This window comes from Mastigoproctus giganteus, chromosome 2 (genome assembly GCF_048544385.1).
Source record: "Mastigoproctus giganteus isolate SK-2022 chromosome 2, ASM4854438v1, whole genome shotgun sequence".
Lineage (NCBI taxonomy): Eukaryota > Metazoa > Arthropoda > Arachnida > Uropygi > Thelyphonidae > Mastigoproctus > Mastigoproctus giganteus.
In genome coordinates, this window is record NC_143576.1 from 30,959,221 (window position 1) to 30,979,234 (window position 20,014).

General features: G+C 36.3%; 1 protein-coding gene across 2 annotated transcripts in view; it reads right to left on the bottom strand.

The window, feature by feature from the left end:
- LOC150089251 (acetylcholine receptor subunit alpha-1-A-like) overlaps window positions 1-20,014 on the bottom strand; it is a 152,788-nt gene that overhangs the window by 50,643 nt on the left and 82,131 nt on the right. For both annotated transcript variants that reach the window (XM_090390405.1, XM_090390404.1), the window contains exons 4-5: window positions 16,987-17,096; window positions 11,165-11,703 (exon numbers count right to left, since the gene is read on the bottom strand). In XM_090390405.1, coding sequence (XP_090246531.1) covers window positions 11,165-11,703; window positions 16,987-17,096 — 649 coding nt within the window. The remainder of the gene's footprint in view (window positions 1-11,164; window positions 11,704-16,986; window positions 17,097-20,014) is intronic.

Consider the following 20,014-nt stretch of genomic DNA (forward strand, 5'->3'; position numbering starts at 1 on the left):
GTTGCAGGCAGAGGTGTAAGTGATTGTGATTCTGGCACTGCTTCTATTGGAATGAACAGCCTTTAAAAGCAAGGTCCTGGAGATTTCAAGGACTGCTGGGAGTCGTCATGAAACAAGTCAATACATGGACTGTGTTAGGGTAACTAAGAGTAAGCACAGGTGCATGTATACTTGCATGTACACTAATGCTAGGAATGTAGTAAATAAATTTTATGAATTTGAAGTGCTGATCGAGACATTAAATGCAGACATCGTTGTGATAACAGAGACATGACGTCACTCAAATATAAGGGATGCAGAATTTGAATACGGGGATTAAAATGTGTACAGAAAAGACAGAAAAACAGGCAAGAGTGGGGGTTATGCTTTTAGTTAAGCACAAATTTTGAGGCAGCACATCCAGTTTTTATGGATGACTAGTGCAATGTTGAGTCAGTTTTGTGTGAGAGTAGGAGTGTGTTATAAGACCTAATGACCGTTGAGTAAAATAAACAGCTGTACAAAGAAATAGTGTGACAATAAATCAATATATCTTATAATGGAGATTTTAACATTAGCATTAGTAGAGGCATATGATGCAAGAAAGCAAGCTTATGCAACATCACCCAAAAAAAAAAAAAAAAAAAAAAAAAAAAACACTCCCATTTCACCCCTCGATTCATTCGAAATACCTGTCCAGCTCAGCCTTAAATTTATTTAGGCTATCAACTTCCACAACAAGGGATGGAAGTCTGTTCCACCAACCAACTACCCGCTGGCTGAAGGCAAATTTCCTCACATCTATCCTACATCTGTCCTTCCTCAATTTGAATTTATGCCCTCTCAGGTGATTATGCTGAGCAAGGGGAAGAATCCCATCGGCATTGAGCATGCTCAAACCATTCAAGGCTTTATACACCTCGCCGGTGCCTAGTCTCCAGACACTGTAATTTGCAAAATTTAAGCCTTTCTTCGTAAGAGCAACCCTTTGTTCCATTCATTAATCTTGTTGCTCTTCTCTGTACTCGTTCCAGCAGCTCTACATCCTTCTTGAAATGAGGCATCCAGACCTGTATACAGTACTCCAATATGCCAAGCTGTTCATGCTATCAAGGAGTCTAAAACGCTGATGGAACTGATATTTGAGTGACATTCGAGTGTACCTAATTCTGTTCCAGGAAATTATTGGAGGCACTGGTTAAAGAAGTACTGCAGGATTATCTATACAAGACTTCAGTTATAGCTCGTACACAGCACAGGTTTGTTAAGGGGGAAGTCTAAGTCTGACCAATTAGTGGGATACTATGATGTGATCACAAAGGAACTGGATGCAAAGAATAATTTTGATATCATATATTTGGATCTTAGAAAGGCTTTTGACTGCTGCAAAAATTGGAGCAATGTGGCATTTTTATCTATAAGTCTTTTTGCAGACTTATCTGCAAAAAGACTTATAGATAAAAACTTTGCTATAGATAAAGGAATGGTTGGGGGGGAGAAGACAGAGTGGTAATCAATGGACACTGCTCTTCGTGGACTAATGTTATTAGTGGAGTCCCTCAGGGTTCAGTGTTGGGTCCATTGTTGTTTTCTGTATTTATTAATGATATTGATGAAGGTATATCAGGCTTAATGTCCAAGTTTGCAGACAGTACGAAGGTCAGAAGGGTTGTTAATGACGCTAATGACAGTACGCTGCTGAAACAGGATCTAGAAAAGTTGACCAGATGGGCTGAGAGGTGGCAACTGAAGTTTAACATTGACAAATGTCAAGTACTGCATATGGGAAGCAGTAACCCCAGAGTAACGTATCAACTGTGTGGTACTACATTGACAGTGGCAGAGAATGAAAAGGACCTGGGTGTATTGTGCAGGCAGATATGAAGTTTTCTGAACAGTGCAGAAGGTCTGCAAGATTAGCCCATGGTGTCTTTTCAATAATATACAGGAATTTTTCTAGCAGGGATAAGGAGGTGATTATCCCCTTGTATAAAGCAATGGTCTGGCCACACCTTGCGTACTGTATACAGGTCTCGAGGCTTCATTTTAAGAGGGATGTAAAGCTGCTGGAACAAGTACAGAGAAGGGCAACAAGATTAGTGAATGGAACAAAGAGTTGATCTTACCAAGAAAGGCTTAAGTTTCGCAAATTACAGTGTCTGTAGACTAGGCACCTGCAAGGTGATCTGATTGAGGTGTATAAAGCCTTGAATGGTTTCAGCATGCTCAATCTGATGGGATTCTTCCTCTTGCTCAGTATAATCATCTGAGAGGGCATAAATTCAAATTTAGGAAAGACAGTCATAAGATAGATGTGCAGAAGTTTGCCTTTAGCCAGCGGGTGGTTGATTGCTTGAACAAACTTCCATCTGTCATTGTAGAAGTTGATAGCTTAAATAGATTCAAGGCAGAACTAGACAAACATTTTCTGCGAGTGGATGGGTAAAATGAGAAAGATTTTTTTTTTTTTTTTTTTGGCTGATGCTATATAAGCTTGCTTTCTTGCATCATGTGCCTTTGCTAATGCTAATTTTGGCAATCTGGTCGGTCTGTGACAGCCAAATCCTCTGATTACACTTTCACAATGGTGAGACTTTAGTAACACCCAAGTATAAGTCCTGAAATATGACACCAAGCATACTGGAGGTGACCACTGAAGTGCAAACCAACATAAGCAGAGGTCAAGGTATGGTGCCCAAACCACACGGAGGAATGCCACCCCCTTTGTGTTACCAGAAAATACTAGGTGGCTCTCATGAACCGGTGCAATACCACTACTTTTACTTATTGGAGTCTTGAAGTGGTGGAACTCATGTTTAGTTTCCAGAGCAAAGCTCCAGCAAACCTATCCCCCCATCATCTTTTCCATCATGAAGTACGATTGTTGTCTTTTGAGTTTATGATGAACATGGCGAGATCCAGTCTTCCTTACATTTCACCTTTTCTTACTTCTGAATACACCATGAATTGTCAAAACGATCAAACAGACTTATCTGCAAAAAGACTTAAACATCTCAAACACTTCCTCTTTCATTTCATAAATATATATGAAACCGATGAGTCAAAACATTATGACCAGCTAGTTGTTATTCAAATCGAAGCAACTGCAGGTGAACTATGGCACGTGCATGGGTCAGGACACAGTATAAAAAACACCTGATACTGAGCTCCATTAATCAGTGTTACCCTTGATGGGAAAGGCAGCGGACTTAAGCGAGTTTGACAAAGGCCAAATTGTAATGGCCAGATGACTGGGTCAAAGCATATCCGAAACAGCATGGCTGGTGGGGTGCGCACGGTCAGCCATAGTTAGTACCTAGCGAAAGTTGTCCAAGGAGGAAAAACCCATGAACTGCCAGCGATGTGTTGGACGACCACGGCTCATCAATGCTCGAGGTGAGCAAAGGCTCTCCTGGATGGTACGTGGCAACAGAAGGGTGACTTGCGCAACTCACTGGTAATTGGAATGCTGGCAATTGGGAGTAATGTATCACAACACACAATACATCGAACCCTGCTGAAAATGGGGTTGTGTAGCTGCAGGCAGCTCAGAGTGCCCATGCTAACCACAGTTCACTGGCAACAGCACCTATAATGGGCAAGCGAGCATCGAAACTGGACTTTGAGTGATTGGAAGAAGGTCGTCTGGTCCAATGAATCATGTTTCATGTTGCACCATGTGGATGGCTGGGTACATGTGTGTTGTTTACCTGGGGAAGTGATGGGATGAAAACAAACCGGTGGCGGCAGTGTCATGCTTTGGACAATGTTCTGCTGGAATACCCTGGGTCCAGTCATCCACATGCCAGGCACTCTGATGTCTACCACTTATCTAAACATCATTGCAGACCAGGTACACCCTTTCGTGGCAACAGTCTTCCCCTCTGATGGCTCCATCTTTCAGCAGGATAATGCGCCATGCCACACCGCCCGGATTGTTCAAGACTGGTTCGCGGAAACTGAAGACTTCCAGGTTCCCTGGCCTCCAAATTCTCCAGACATCAATCCCATTGAGCATCTGTGATTTGTGTTGGAGCACAACTCCGATCTGCAGCATCTCAACCATGGACCTTACAGGAGTTAAGGATCTACTGATTATGTGTTAGTACCAGATAGCACAAGACACATTTAGAAATCTTGTAGCATCAATGCCTCGCCAGGTACGAGCTGTTTTGGCTGCACATGAAGGACCAACATCATATTAGGTAGGTAGTCAATGTTTTAGCTCATCGGTGTATGATCTCAGTTCTAATGTTAATGATGTCCATTTCCACTTACAGTCTGTCAAACTTTATGTACTTTTCTGACAGAATCCAAGTTATTGGTTTGTTCAAACAGTGCTCATTTCAGTTGTCTGAATTATTCACTGTATGATTCATTTTGCTTCAAAGGTGGTACTCGTGCATATGCCCATTCTGATATTCCCTGTCAGAGACAGTAATTTGGAATCTTCTCTTTTCGATCTTCTCTGGCTTAAAATCTCTCTATGACATTCTGTAAAATTCATCTGTGGCCTCTATCATTCTCCCATTTCCACTAATGACTTTGAACTCTTTCACTTTCCCTCTTTGAAACTTGACTTTCTCCAGTCCAACTTTCCTAACAGTGAGGTAATTTTGCTTGATGATTTTAATCTTCGTAATTCCAGCTGGTTTCCGTTTTCTAGTCATATGGACCCAGATATTCGAGATGCTCAGGCTTTTGCAATTACTAATGACCTTGCACAGACTGTTCATTTACCTACCAGAATACCAGACAATCCTAACCACGCAGCCAACACACTTGGTCTTTTTCTCATAAACAGCCCTTCTAAGTACACAGTCGAGGTGAGTAGTTCTCTAGGCACCTCAGATCACTACTTAGCGATGGTCTCTTCTCCAATGGAGCCTTTCTCTTGTGACCATTCTCAACCACATGTTGTTTGGTCTTACATGAGCACAAAATGGGATGATCTGTGAGATTTCTTTTCTACTTTTCCTTGTTCGGATTACTGTTTCAAATCTTCTGCTATCAACATTTGCTCGGATCGCCAGAGAAATGATTTCAATCCTAAAACTCAGTCCTGTCTTATATCTCGCAAAAAGAAATCTTGTGCTCCTATGCTTACCTTCGATGATACTCTGATTTCTAGGCAAGATCATATATCTCTATTGGGGATTACCCTGACTTCTAATCTCTCTTGGCATAAGCACATACAAATATTGCTTCCTCTGCATCTAAAAAAGTGGGTTTTCTCTATCGTTGTCAGTGTTACTTTTCTTCCGAACAGCTTTTCACTTTGTAAAAATCGGAAATCTGCCCTACCACGGAATATTGTTCCTACATCTGGGGAGCGGTGCCCTTAAAACCTTTCTAAGGCTTCTAGATTCCATTCAAAAGATGGCAGTTAGGTTGATTAATGACTCATCTATAACAGAGTCTCTCCACTCTCTGTGTCATAGATGTTCTGTTTCTGTTGCATGCTTTTTCTATATCTGCTTCCATGGGCACTATTCTTCTGAAATGGCTTCTATAATTTCTCCTCTCTCAACTTCCGTTTTCTGGAACAACTTTCCTTTATATGTATTTCCAGAAAATTACAGTCTACAGAAGTTCAAGTCTAATGTCAACAAGTCTTCTTTCATTTTCTCCAACCCACGAACGGTACTAAGTAGTAGAGGTTTTAATACCTCTGGTGTTAGGGATTTTCATTAAAAAAAAACATGGTTTCACAGTGACTTTTATTATTAGAATCATGGTTCAACTGTTAATGGTTGTAACCAAGTACACACATACAATTTTACAAACAATTAATTTTTCATGTGGATTCATCAGATTGTGTAAGAGCAAGTTGATAAGTAATTAAAGTTGTAATTGAAATAACAATTTTTCTTATGGGGAATTAGTACTGAATAAATATAAAGGATGGAAAAAATGTAGGAACATATTCTATAGCTAAAAATAAGAAACTAAAGATATTTCAAAAGACTTTCTGAGATATTAAACGTTAATTTTAAATTACAGAACTAGCAAAATATTTTTTTAATTTTAAATTTATGTCATAAAGATATAACTGCTGCATAAAATGAACTTTAAACAGTACAAAACAAAGGTACCTGTAGTGACATGAGCAGTGTTGTTCTACTTTTTTTTTTTTTTTTTATGTAAACCCCAAACACGAGAGGTATTAGAACCTATAGTACTTAGTACCGTGCTTGGGTTAGACTATATGATTCATACCACTTACCCAGTTGTAAATATCTGGTGTGGAAAAGTGCATACTAGCAGTGTTTACATGTTTCATGCTGGCTAAGTGGTTGCAGTATGGTATTTGTTAAAAATGAAATTACGAGAAATACTATAAATCTGTTTACTTTTTCTGGGTTAATTGATATGGTTTAATTCAGGGGTGGGTCAAGTAATATGGCTGCGAGGTACAAGTGAGGCAAATTTTTTTTTAGCTTTCTATGATTTTTGGGATTATTTTTAAGATTATTAAAAATGCCATATAATGAAAAAATTGTCATAAACAGTTATATGTTATTTATTGTAATATTTATACATACTCTTACATATAATTAATTTTATTAATAAGAAAAATGAAATACAAATTCAAGATTAAATTACAAAAAATAATTATATACAATTATAAGAAAATTAAATCAAATTATTATGATTTCAAAGATTTTATAAAACCCTAATCTTAGATTTTCAATTATGCATTGTGATAGGTTTCAATTAATACCTTCATAAAAATAAAATGGTAAATCCTCTCCAAATTATTTACTTTTATCTGTCGATTATTCACAAAAATTTGCCATTGAAATGCAGTACAAAACAAAGAATAAAGAACAAAGTTGTTCCAGATACATTTGCATTCCAATCATATTCTGCAGAGCTGGGAGTCCGGGAACCACTACTGACTGCGTGCAGGTCTATGCCTCTTTACCAGTATTGCCAAAAGCTATGCTTGCTTACCATTTGGCAACACTGCTGCTTACTCGAGTCATGATATATGGCACAAATTCATATAATTCATTAGACGTTGCACAATCAAAATGTTAAAAATAATTTAATAACAGCAAATATAATAAAATGTACAATAAACATAATTTTGTGATATACAGGGTGTCTCAAAAATATTGGTACAAACGTTTAGGGGAGGTAGGTACCATCTAAAGGAATGTGAATCGCATAGGAACCAATAACCGGAAACGTCACGGGAAAGTAGTAGCACAGGCACAAGAAGCAGAAATGACACAAGAAGCAGAAATTACACAAGACAGTAATTAGTGGCAAACATTTATTTGACATAATATTAACAATGGAGTACGAGATGGATGCATTTCATGATGTTACAACAGATACTCGAAGGTTCCACCATGAGACGGGGTGCATGCGTGACACCGACGCAGCATGGATTGGCGGACACGGTCAAACACACCTGGAGTTTCTTTGACAGTAGCAGCAGCGCAGACGAGTCTCACCACGAAATTCATTTCCATCTCCACAGGCGATTCATACACGATAGATTTGAGGCCCCCCCACAGAAAGAAACCAAGGCTCGATAAATCAGGTGAGCGTGGGGGCCAATCCATCGACGCCCAAAACGGCTGTTCAAATGGCCACGAACACACCTCCCATAATAAGCAGGCGCCCCGTCATGTTGAAACCAAATGTTGCATCTCACATTTGCTGGAACATCGTCAAGTAACCCTGGTAGAACTTGTTCAAGAAAGATCCGATATTTAGTGGAGTTCATGTGGGATGGTAACAGGTATGGGCCGACTAAGCAGTCACCGACCATACCTGCCCACAAATTTACTGCAAAGCGATGTTGTGCCTCATGGGGGAGCACACCGCATGGGCCCTCTGCTAATCCATACACTAGGTGCATGTCTGCCAGCTTACAGTTCGTATATCGATGCATGCTCTTCGTGCAGCGACTACTGCTTGAATGAGTAAACCAGAAATTTTCCCTCTCGCGAACTGATGAACAGCGCCGTGTACCGACTTACGGTGACGTTTCCGATTATGGGTTCCTATGCGATTCACATTCCTTTAGATGTTACCTACCTCCCCTAAACGTTTGTACCAATATTTTTGAGACACCCTGTATATTCTTCAGTGGGCTGGATTACACACTTTTGCAGACCAGAGTTGGCCCTGTGGGCCGAAGGTTGCCCACCCCTGGTTAAATTTATGGTGAGGTTCAAAAGAACTTCATAGTTGCTGTTCACAGTTAATGCTGATAATTATAATGTTAAATTTCAAACTTGGCAAGTACCAAACTGCAAAAAACATTTCCTGACATGGACGGACAACTCAGAGAAATCAGTACATTGAAACCATTATGAGTTAATGTTGTAGAGGGAAATTTCAACAAACTGCAAACACTGACGAGCATACACTTTGTCCTGCCCAAATATCTCCTACCACAAGTACTAAAAGGTTGTCAGGTCATGTAAATGTTTCATCTGCAAGCACATTACATGAATAGCAATTGTTCCCCATCACAGTACACCTATATGAGAATTGTTGCCAAATGATATTAATAAATGCAGAAATATTGTCAGTTTCCCATTTTTCAATGTACACATGATCCTGAATTTCTCAGTCATGTTTTAGTTACAGATGAATCAGGTTTTACAAAAACATGGTTCATTGTAACCAGATTCAGGATTGTCAGTACTCATTACCAACATTTTTTAATTTAATGTTTAGTGCGGTCCTTGAGAATAATTTTACAGATCCTTATTTTTTACCAGCAATGGCATTTGTACCTTTTCTGCAGACCAATTTGTGGAAACCACTAGAAGACATACCCTTGGAAATTAGCAGAGCACATGATTTATGTACGACAGCCCACTTTTCTCAATGTTTCTGACTTTTTAAATATTGAATTGGTTGGTTGATTTGGTATCTAATGCTGCATTGGTAGGTTAAATATGGAGCACAATAACCAGTGAATTGGTCAGAAGCCTGAAAAATGGCCACAACAACACCTTATTTTATACCCTTAGGTTACTGTGTGTGTGTGAGTTACATGAAATTCATGGTTTATTCTATGTGTATTCTCATGCAAGATGAACTGAGAATTTGCAGTTTGGAAGGTGCTGAAACCATTAAGAATAGTCTCGAAACGATAATGCATGCAAAAGAATTGTGAATTCATCATGCAAGATGAACTGGGAATTTGCAGTTTGGAAGGTGCTGAAACCATTAAGAATAGTCTCAAAATGATAACGCATGCAAAAGAATTGCGAATTCATCACACCAAATGTTGCACTGAACAAAATGAAGATTACTTCATTTTGTTCAGTTGATTAAGTTTGAAATTTGATTAAGATTAATGTTTAATAGCTCAAAAATATACACATACATCACTTTTGTGATATGACTTTTGGATAGGAACCTTTTTTTTTCTCTTATTTTTAGCTCTAGAATACACCCACATTTGTTCTGTGCAATTCTGAAGCACTGTTTCAAAATCACCAGCATTAGCATATTTTGTAAGTATATATAGCAACAGTAAGGATCAAACCCACAAATGTTTGACTAGTAAACTTAAACCCTAAACCACAAGGACTACAACCAGTGATAACGAGCAGGGTGCATGTTCCCTCGATTTCCTTGGCTGTTTCTGAATATAGTGTCATGCTGCCTGGCTATTCTGCTTCATTGAAGGAATACTTTATCCTTACAAAGTTTAAAAGAAATTGGAAATGACATGATTGTGCACTCTCCTTGTGAGTAACATCACTAGAGATCACCTGATATCTAATAACATTAAGTCCTAAAACTGGCTGTCATAGTGTCTTATCTTTTAAATAAATGGCAGATTAACTTTTTGGTAATATCATTTGTTTGAAAGTAATGCAATACTAAGTAAACTCATCGTGAAGGCAAAATTTGTTCTGATGTGTGTAATAATACTATTGCATCAACTACATAGTTTAAATTCTACTGGCTATAAAAACAGATGAAAAAACAAGCTAGCCCTCTCAACTTCATACAATTTCAGCATGGTCAATAAGATTAACTATTTTATAATTCTGAAATACTTAGAACCATTAAATTTACATTTTTCTTTTACTTTCAGACCTAAAAATATTCAATGTACTTTAACTTCTACATTTAATGTGAAAGTTAAAGTAAATTCACCCAATTCCTTTTAGAAATAAACCTAAATGAATTAAATTTAAAATGTCTGCTTCACATTTTTTTTAAACTGAAGACTTCAGTAGATGATAGTAAATAACAAAATTTATTGACAATAAATAATATAGTTTAAATCAATAAAACATATTGTTTGGAGACACATGTTCATCATGAATTATTCAGTTAAACAATAATACTCATATGGCTGCACTCTGGTTACACTCTAATTTTCTGCAAAAGCAAATTGGAGGTTTGCTATCATGTGCCAAACAAATTGTAATGTATTTTTTTTTTAATCTCTAGTGATACTGGATAAAATGGTGTTGTGTGATTCCCAACCAGTTGAAGATTGTGATCATTAATATATCCCGGGAGCCTACTATTGTTTTATAAAACAATGTAAATATGATACAGAACACTATACAGCATTGGCAGCTCCATATTTTAGAAACACTTGAGGTGACACATGCTACCAAAAGAAGTGAGAAAAGATTTTTCTTACTTCTTTATAGCTCCTCTTTGCCACTCCCAAGTTTATTTACCAAAATAAGTGTATAACAGTGCAACAACTCCCCCCCTCCATAACTAATATTTATGCTTTTTTTAAAGCCATCTTGTCCAAAACTTAGAAAAGCTTCTCACACGCATTTTATAAAATTAAAAATATACACAGAATGTAAAATAAAAAAATAAAAAAATAAATATATATATATATTTACAATATATGTTTTTAAGTATTAAGTATAAAAAAATAAGTAGTATTTTCAATCAATCTCAAAACTTTTGGAGTTCATCTCAAATTCCTTCAAAACATTTTTATGCTCTCTCCAAGAGACTTATAACATGTTCTGGATTATTATATCATCAATTTCATAATGCAATTCACTAATATTCACTGTGAATTTCATTAATAATTAATTTACTAAATTTTTTTATCATTATTATTTATAGATGACACTTTTTTTCTCTCTCTCACCTTGTTTCATGATACCAAAGGTCCTATGTTCAAGTTATAATATTATAATGAATGCAAAACATTACTTACCTGCAATCTCGGCATCTAGTGGAGACTTTGCTGTTGTAGCCAAATATAAGGCACAGGCCGTTAATATAAGTAAGGCAAAGCACCCAAGTGTCAGCTTTTTTATAGAGTCAAACGGCAACCAAAACATAGCTAATGTCAACAAAATAGCTACAAAAGAAGGTCCACTGGCAATCTCAGCCCCGCCAACAGATCGACGGCGTAGATTAAATGTAAAAATCAAGGTGTAATATGGTTCTGGACAGCAATCATATGTTATTGCTTTTCCTACTACAGATACATCCTTAACATCCCAGTGGGGGTTATCATTGTGGAAATTAGTCAGTGGGACATTATCCTGAGATGGTTTAATAATCATAACTGTACCATCATATGTCCAGCTCCCTAATTCTATGGTACACATTTGTTCTTCAATGGAAAAATAAGATGGTTTCTGAGGACACAAACTACGGATGGTTGCTGGAGGTACGTATGTTATGTGTCCTGATGAGTTGATTATTGCATGGGTGTTCTCAGCAGTATCCATATCTGTAGTGGAGTAGCTACAAAGATATTCAGAAAGCAGTCAGAATATTGCTTTGCAATAAAAATATTATTAATAATAATAATAATGTCAATTTGGTAAGAGAAAACATTTACATGGCAGCATACCCCTACTGTACCTACCCTGTAAAGATAATGCCAGAGGGGTAGATGTAAGAGATACTGTAACATATAAAATAATGCATTCAACTATTTAATGGAAAAGAAAAAAAAAAGAATGAAATTAAAGTACTTTTGATTCCATACATACTATTTTGATATAAAATCCAGAAATAAAATCAGTAAAAGCACAGGAAGTTAATTTGTACAAGAGTTCAAAGGTGCCATGTACACAATATGACTAAAAGTATTCAGATACACAGAAACATATAGTATGTAACCTCAAGAAAGTCCTTTCAATTCAAAAACCTAATACATAGTTATAGCCCCTTTGTCTTGTCTTGTATGACTGCCTCAATTCTCCTGAGCATGGGTTATATATACTTCTGGTAGGTGCCAACCAGAATTTGATCCCATTCTTCCAGCAGCATAGCTGCTGGTTTGTAGGAAAGCCATTTTTGCCAAAAGCTGGCAAAAATGGCTTTTGTTTTTATCAAAGCTGGTTTGTAGGAAGGCCATTTTGGCCACAGCCTAATCCAGTGCAACAGTTCATCCCACAGTTGTTTAATGTGATTGAGCTCTAGGCTCTGAGCTGGCCAATCCAACTTTTCTACAAGCAAAAACCCACCCTGCATGCAACTTGCTTTATGACATTGTCATGCTGATACTGACATGGGGATAATTTCTGTCACGTAGGTAATGCAAAATTACAGGTCATGGGCTTTTCAGCACTATTACCAATGGACCAAGTCAAAAACTCATGCATTCAGACCATCTCTATCAAAGTTCATGGTCCAAATGACACACACACACACACCAACATGAAACACTCGAGCAATCTTCACACACAAACATGTCCACAAATACTGTGTAATGAGATTCATCACCCCACAGCACTTAATACAAGTATTTTATGGCCCACTAACACTGGGAATGATACCATACCACTTCAAATGCAGTTTTGCTTACCACAATACTGGGCTTTACCTAACCATAACTCAAGTACATCTGGAAACCTCTGACTTTTGGGAAATAGGATTTTAGAATTTTTATCAGAAAAAAAAGCAAGAGATCTTTTTAAAATCCAGACTTTGATTTGAAATTAAATTTCACTGACAACATATACATTTTATATTAAGATACAACCATAGAATTGTTTACCAATATAGTATACTTTCAAATATTAGCACACCCAAGATTTTTTTGTCTGTTGATTTCTGTTTAGGTTGTCTGTTAGATACCAATAACTGATTATGATTCTGTCAAGTAATTTGTCAATGAACAATAGTTTTCTGTATCAAAATCACTGCGCACTTTGCAATTTATGGATTTTAATATGGTGCATGCATCTGAACATAAATATGCTTTAGGCTCTTGTAGATAGAGCATATATGTATTGTTGGATAATGAAGAAAGGGGAAAAAGAGTTAATTAGCATAAAGTCAGATTTAAAGATATCTGGATATCTGGTATCTGGATTCTTGTAAGATGTTATATAGAACAGGGTGCCAGATTGCTTCACTCACCTATCCAGTCTGACAATGAATGGCAGAATAAAGTGTACACTCCATTTTGTCCTAACAAATCAGAAAGGGCTACTAAAATTTTAACTGTACCAAATTAATGTTTTTCAGATGCAAGTTAGGAAATATTCCTAGAAAGGTGAAGTACACCATTATATTAGGAAGTTGGGGAGATGTTTGGAGAACAGGAACACAGTGATGCAGTGATAGGGCAGACTTTGTGACCATTCTGCAGTTGCAGCACATTAATGAGAGGAGTTTCACCATTTTACCCCCCCCCCAATGATGTCCAGCTTTTAGGGAAAGAACATAGGTGGAAATATTGCAAATGGTTATAAGTGTTAATTAGAAATTTATTTTTGTCAGGTCAATGTTGAAAAAAAACTGGGGACTTTTTTCAACATTGACCTGTACTTGTTAAGTAAATCGACATATCTTCTACTCTTAACGTCATTAGTGCTAACATGTACAACAATATTGCCTTTTGCACCCCTAAAAGATGATATCTGTTCTACAATGTCATCAACTTTTGCTCCTGGCAGATACCCTGGTCCTATTCCACCTATCCTTTTTGCACAATATATTTCCCTGACAATAGTCATCAACAACAACTAGCTCTTGTAGGACCAGCACATTCTGTGATGATTGCTGCTGTGTTGTGTGATGCACAAGATTAAGCTCTGGTATTGAGTTGGGCAGTTGAGAGCTTAATTCCCCCCCCCCCAATTTTAATTCCTTTGAGGGAATCTACCTACTCTTCAAACTCTCATAGACATCCGTCAGAATGCTGAGTTTGCACTTAATTTCTTCACACTCTCTGCATCTAGCATGCAAAAGAGACCTCTTCCTTGGTTATATGTCCTATTCCAGAAAGTTCTGCAAACATTTCACAAGTTGCACATTTTTTAGGCTTTGATGTGTTGGAGAATCATCCCCTTCAATTCTCTCCCCAAGCCACAGCACTCCTGCTACTTTTTTTTTTTTTTTTGTGCTCATTGCTTTGCTGCTCTAGTCTGAGGTGTGATTTCCATTTAAATACAATATAATTGATTAATAGTGAAAATAAGATTAATAAATTTAATTGATGAATTGACAATGCTACACTAAGCTAATAGATTCCTATATGCAGTGATATGTATTATGCTACCTAGTTTTACATTATACCTTAGGCTAATAAGTTCGAGATATACATTACACTATGCCATAATGATCACAATGTTAAATTAGTTATATCCTTGATAAAAAAGTAAAAATTCCTTAGCTAAGCTGTAAAAATTCCTTAGCTGGGAATATGTCTGCTTTGTAAGAACAAAGAAGCACAATAAAGATATATGCCCAACAAGTGATGAGAACCTTCAAGCTACTTATGATAATTAAATCCTATTCCTCTGCATACAATAGCAAAATACCCATACAATAGCATACAATAGCAAAATACCCATACAATAGCAGTATGAGCAATTTACAAAAATTGACATTAGTAATTTATATCTGGGTGGTGGTATCCACTGAGAATAAGTAACAATAGTCTTCTCCATTGGCGAAGTGTTACTTATTCGAGGTAGTGCAATACCAGGCAATTCGTTGTGAAGGTATTCACAATATGAGATATAATAAAAACAATGTCATTTTACCAATTTGTTAATTCACTTACGAAAAAAAATGATGCAGTTGCACTAACCTTTTCGTTAAGAAAAATTACATTCACAATATAAATCAAAAATTTTAGACGTTTTATATTTTACTTATTTGTTTATGTAGATCAGGTGTTTATAAATTTAAAATTATATTTCTATTTCCCAGGATAATTTATTTTCCATGGATCTGAAATTGGTTTTATATGATTTATGCTTTGATGAGATTTTAACTTTAATACCTTTGGTATCCTTTTGTAAATAGGTTACATTGTAAATAGATTTTAATATTTGCCAATGAAAGAGGTATATGTAGTGAAATTAATAACACACTGGTGTATAAAATATAATTAATGACAGAACTGAAAAATTGAAGGTTCATGTTTTTTTTTTTGTTGAAGAAAATGAATATAACCATGCATGCTTATATCATATGGACTCCAAACAGTATTCCCACTTGAAAGTTATAAATTTGTCCGAAAAGTTATACAGCAGACTTTTGAAATAACGGCACCTTTGGGGATTCAAGGTGCCGTTATTTCGATTTTTCTGTTATCTAGAAAGTTTTATTTTTAACGTATTTAATGCAGAAATAATGAGGCCAAATAAGAAATAGAGAGATTAAGAATGCAATTTTATTAACTGCGCATAAAAAAATGTAAACGTGTAGACGATCCAATGTTACATTCTACCATTAATACACTTCTGCTTACGCCCCATTCCATTTTCTTTATTATATCAAGTTTAGTCTGTGCGGTAGCACAGTGGTATTGTCACTGTCCTCTCCACACCAGGTGGAAAAGGCCTAGGTTCGAATCCCATCAATGATGTGAGGAACTTTTATGGACTTTTTTTTTTTTTTTTTTTTAACTCCGTGGCTGAGTTAGTGGGTCTCAGGCGTAGATAGCAAGGCTTTTTCCCCTAGAAACTGGGGTTTTTTGTCCAGCTAAACAGGCAAATCGAGCAGAGAATGCACGCAATTTACAGACACAATACACATTGGTATATGAATTAACATTCCGGTGAACTTGATATTCCTTATATCAAGTTTGTCACTGAGCTTTAATGTTGTCCTTCTTTTCTTCTCTGTATGAGGTTTATTAACTTTAGGAGCCATAGTGTGGGGTTTTTAATTTAAAATAAATATAAAACTAGTATAATCTGTGATATCAGTACAGAATGCACTTTCAAAATGGCGAACGTAAACAAATACAATAATCATGTGACTTGCCATTTTATTTTTTCAGCACTGCAAGACATATCTGTGCTGTATGTATACATTTGATCTCAATGGGCGGTTATTTCGAATGCGCTGTTATTTTGACAGTCTACTATAAATTTGCTAATGCTACCAGTAAGTAAATTGTCAGTGAACTGTAAGTGAGCAAGCATTATAAGTGGAAATTCCCACTTTTTTGGAGGCTATTTTTCATTTGTTATCAATTTTTTGATAGATAATATTGATTTTTTAGCAATTATTGCAGAGAATATGAAGTAGTGGTCTACATTAAGTTGAAAATCTGCACACCTAATATACTTACTATATGTGCTTTTTTTGGAACCTTCATGTTTTTTTTTTATTAAAAAGAATGAAAATTTTTAAAAATAATTTTATTAAATTATGCTGCATATATCTTGAGTATTACTGTATAAATGTGACAAATATAGTATTATCATAATAATAGTAATGTTATCATTAATAAAAAAAAATGTATGACATCACTGATGCCATTTTGAACACACACAAACAACTCATGAATGGAATGATGAATAGATAGACACTGAGTGTAAAGTGCAGCCTTTTTTTAAAAAAAAATATCTACCATCAAATGTTCAAGTTAAATATGAAGTAAACATTTGCTATACGTAGGAGTGATATAATGGCAATTTACTGTACTTGCTTAATATTTGTTTCACATCACTTCCCTTCCTTTCCTAATTATCAATGTGAAATACAATAATTTTTTTTTAAATATTCAGTGTTTTGTGTTCACTTATGGATCCTAGTGTATTAATAAAATCATACCTGTTAAAAACAGCAATGTCAGGTTTCCATATTTCATCATTAGGAACATGTAGAGACTGGAGGCCATCATAATCAGCAGGATTCCACCTCAAGTAAATGTCCTGCCATCTCTAGATGGAGTTTATTGGATAGAAATAAGAAAAAGAATCAGTGTGTATAAAAGAAAAATCTTTTTTAATCTACACTAGGGAGCTCTTCTCCCTGCTCGCTTTGCTCGCCAATCCCCAAGCACACTTTCTACATAACATGTAGAGGTATGATGGAGTAAATCAAATCTTTTCTACATAAAAGATACACCTCTCAAAACACTGATTAGTGCATGGCATTCTCAAGTTCGAATAAATATCGCTACGTAATTATTTACCTGCATTTACATAGGTCACTTAGGAAAAGGCCTGGTAAAAATTCAGACCTTGGGTACCACTTCATACTTCGGCTAAAAGTTGGGAAGAAGGGTTGAACTCCAGTATAGGATACACTGATGAAAGCAAGGAAAGATGGCGGTGACTGACAGGTGAAGGCACCTCCCACTCAGTGCTGTGATTGACAGGTGGATGTTAAGCAAGAATACGTGGTTGTTTGGGATTGTAGCAGTAAATATAAAATTATCATTCTATTATTGTTTTGTGTCATGAAGGTGGGGGTGCTTAGCATAGGTAGGGTGTTTATCCCCCCCATCCTGCTGTTTTTGAATTGGAAAATGAGCTCGCGATCTAAAAACAGTGGCAAGTGGGGGAAAAAGCTTTCCCACTGTTTTGCTAGCCACCATGTTGAACGGGGTACCCTAATCTGGAGTTTTACCAAAGGCAGTGCACCACTCACTGTTTAGCCCAATCCCTTTTCCTTTCCTCCTAGGTTGACAATCCTAGGGTGTTTATCCCCTCACTTACTGCTGTTTTAAAATCAGGAACTCTTTTTCCAATTTTAAAAAATGGGGGGATAAACAACCTACTGAAGCTAAGCATCCCCCTCCTCAACGACACAAAACAATCAGAAACAAAACACAGTCACAATAATCACCCAATCACAGAACTCGACTGTACAATCACTCCGTTCTACAATCATGCCCACTGCACAGAGATAAGTAGTACCCAAATAATAGATTTTAGCCAAAGGCCTTTTGCTTCGGGTTCCATAATGCATGAGGAATATTGTTGCATCCGAAAAAGCAGGACTAAAACATTTAACTGAAATATTTACAAACTATACAAATATTTAAAAAATACTAAACTATTTACAAATATATTATAATATTCATTAATATACAAAAAACGTTACAATGGAACATCAAATGTTAGATGGTGGAGCACGTGCATGAGATTGGTGAATGTTATGGAGGCAGTTGTCAATAATTCATTGCATTTGTAGTGACATAATTGCCTCGCCCCCTTCTTCCATTGGCTCAAATAAATATCACTAGGAGGAAAACTTTTTTAATGACGGAGAGATATTTCTTATTAAAGTAATAACTCCATTTACAATACACAATGTAAAATGAGGCCATACAGAATCATGCACAACCAGTTACTTGCCATTGTAGATAGTAATGCCTTCTAATGAATTTGATATAAATATTAATGATAGACCAAATTTAACTTTTCCAGCTAAGCAGTATGGTATAAAAAGGCAACTGTGTTAAGATGTAATCCAATAATTATGCTATAACCGACAACAGAGCAGTCATTAACACACTCATGATCTACCCACAGAACAATCATTACCACACTCATTTTCTAAAAAGTATAATATAAGCCAGTGATATTGGCAAAGTAATACAAGGAACCAAGCTTACAAAGCATCAGCCAAAAAAAATAAAAAATAAAATAAAACAAAATGAAATAGAATAAAATAATTTATCTAGTTCATTTACCCATTCATTCTAACAATTTGTCAAAGAGTTCTTTAAATTTAGTATATTAATATTAGTAGAGATATATGGCTTGCTTTCTTGCATCGTATGCAAGAAAGCAAGCCATATAAAGAATCATCGAAAAAATAAAAAAACAGATCACCTGTCCATCCTCTCCAATAATTTGTCGAATTCTTCCTTGAATTTATTCAAACTACCCACTTCCACAACAGATGGCAATTTTTTCCAACAATCAATCACTGCTGGCTGAAGGCCATCCTTCCTCAATTTGAATTTATGTCCCCCCATGTGTGTAGTATGAGCAAGAGGAAGAATGCCATCAGCATTGAGTTTGTTCATTCCATTTAAAGCCTTAAACACCTCGAGGTACCTAGTCTCCAGATGCTGCAATTTTCAGAACTGAAGCTTTTCTTGGTAAAATCGCCCTTTTGTTCTTTTTATCAACCTCATTACCCTACTTTGCACCCATTCCAGCAATCTACATCCTACCTAAAATGAGGCCTCCAGACTTGTATACAGTACTCAAGATGCAGCCTAACCATAGCCCTGTACAATGGGATAATCACCTTTATATCTTTGCTAGCAAAGTTCCTGTATATCACTGACAAAACCCCATAAGCTGTTCTGGCAGTCTGTCTGCATTGCTCAGAGAACTTCATATTTGATTGCAAAATTACTCTCCAGGTCTTTTTCATTTTTCAATTACCCTGAGTCTAGTACCACACAGTTGGTATGTTAATCTGGGATTATTGCTACTCATATGCAGTACCTTGTACCATATGCAGTACATTGTTCAAATGATCTGCATTCACAACACTAGGTCGAAGTTTATTTCAAAAATTTATTAAAAAATAAACTACCTAACTGACTCACTCCTCATGTAGCTGATCTTCTATTTAGCTGATCTTTTATTTTTACCCCAACCATAAGATAAATTATTCCAGCAATTAACTTGCTTAAAAATAACTTCCTGCAACCACTCTAGACATTTTCATCCTGTAATTTGAATTTATTGCCCCATTTCTGGAATCATTTATAAAAGTGAAAATTCCACTATCACCCATTTTACTTTCACACATCTGAGCCTTATACATCTCAATCATGTTTCCTCTAAGTTACCTCACATATGGATGCTTTTTTGCCAATTGCACTGGGCAC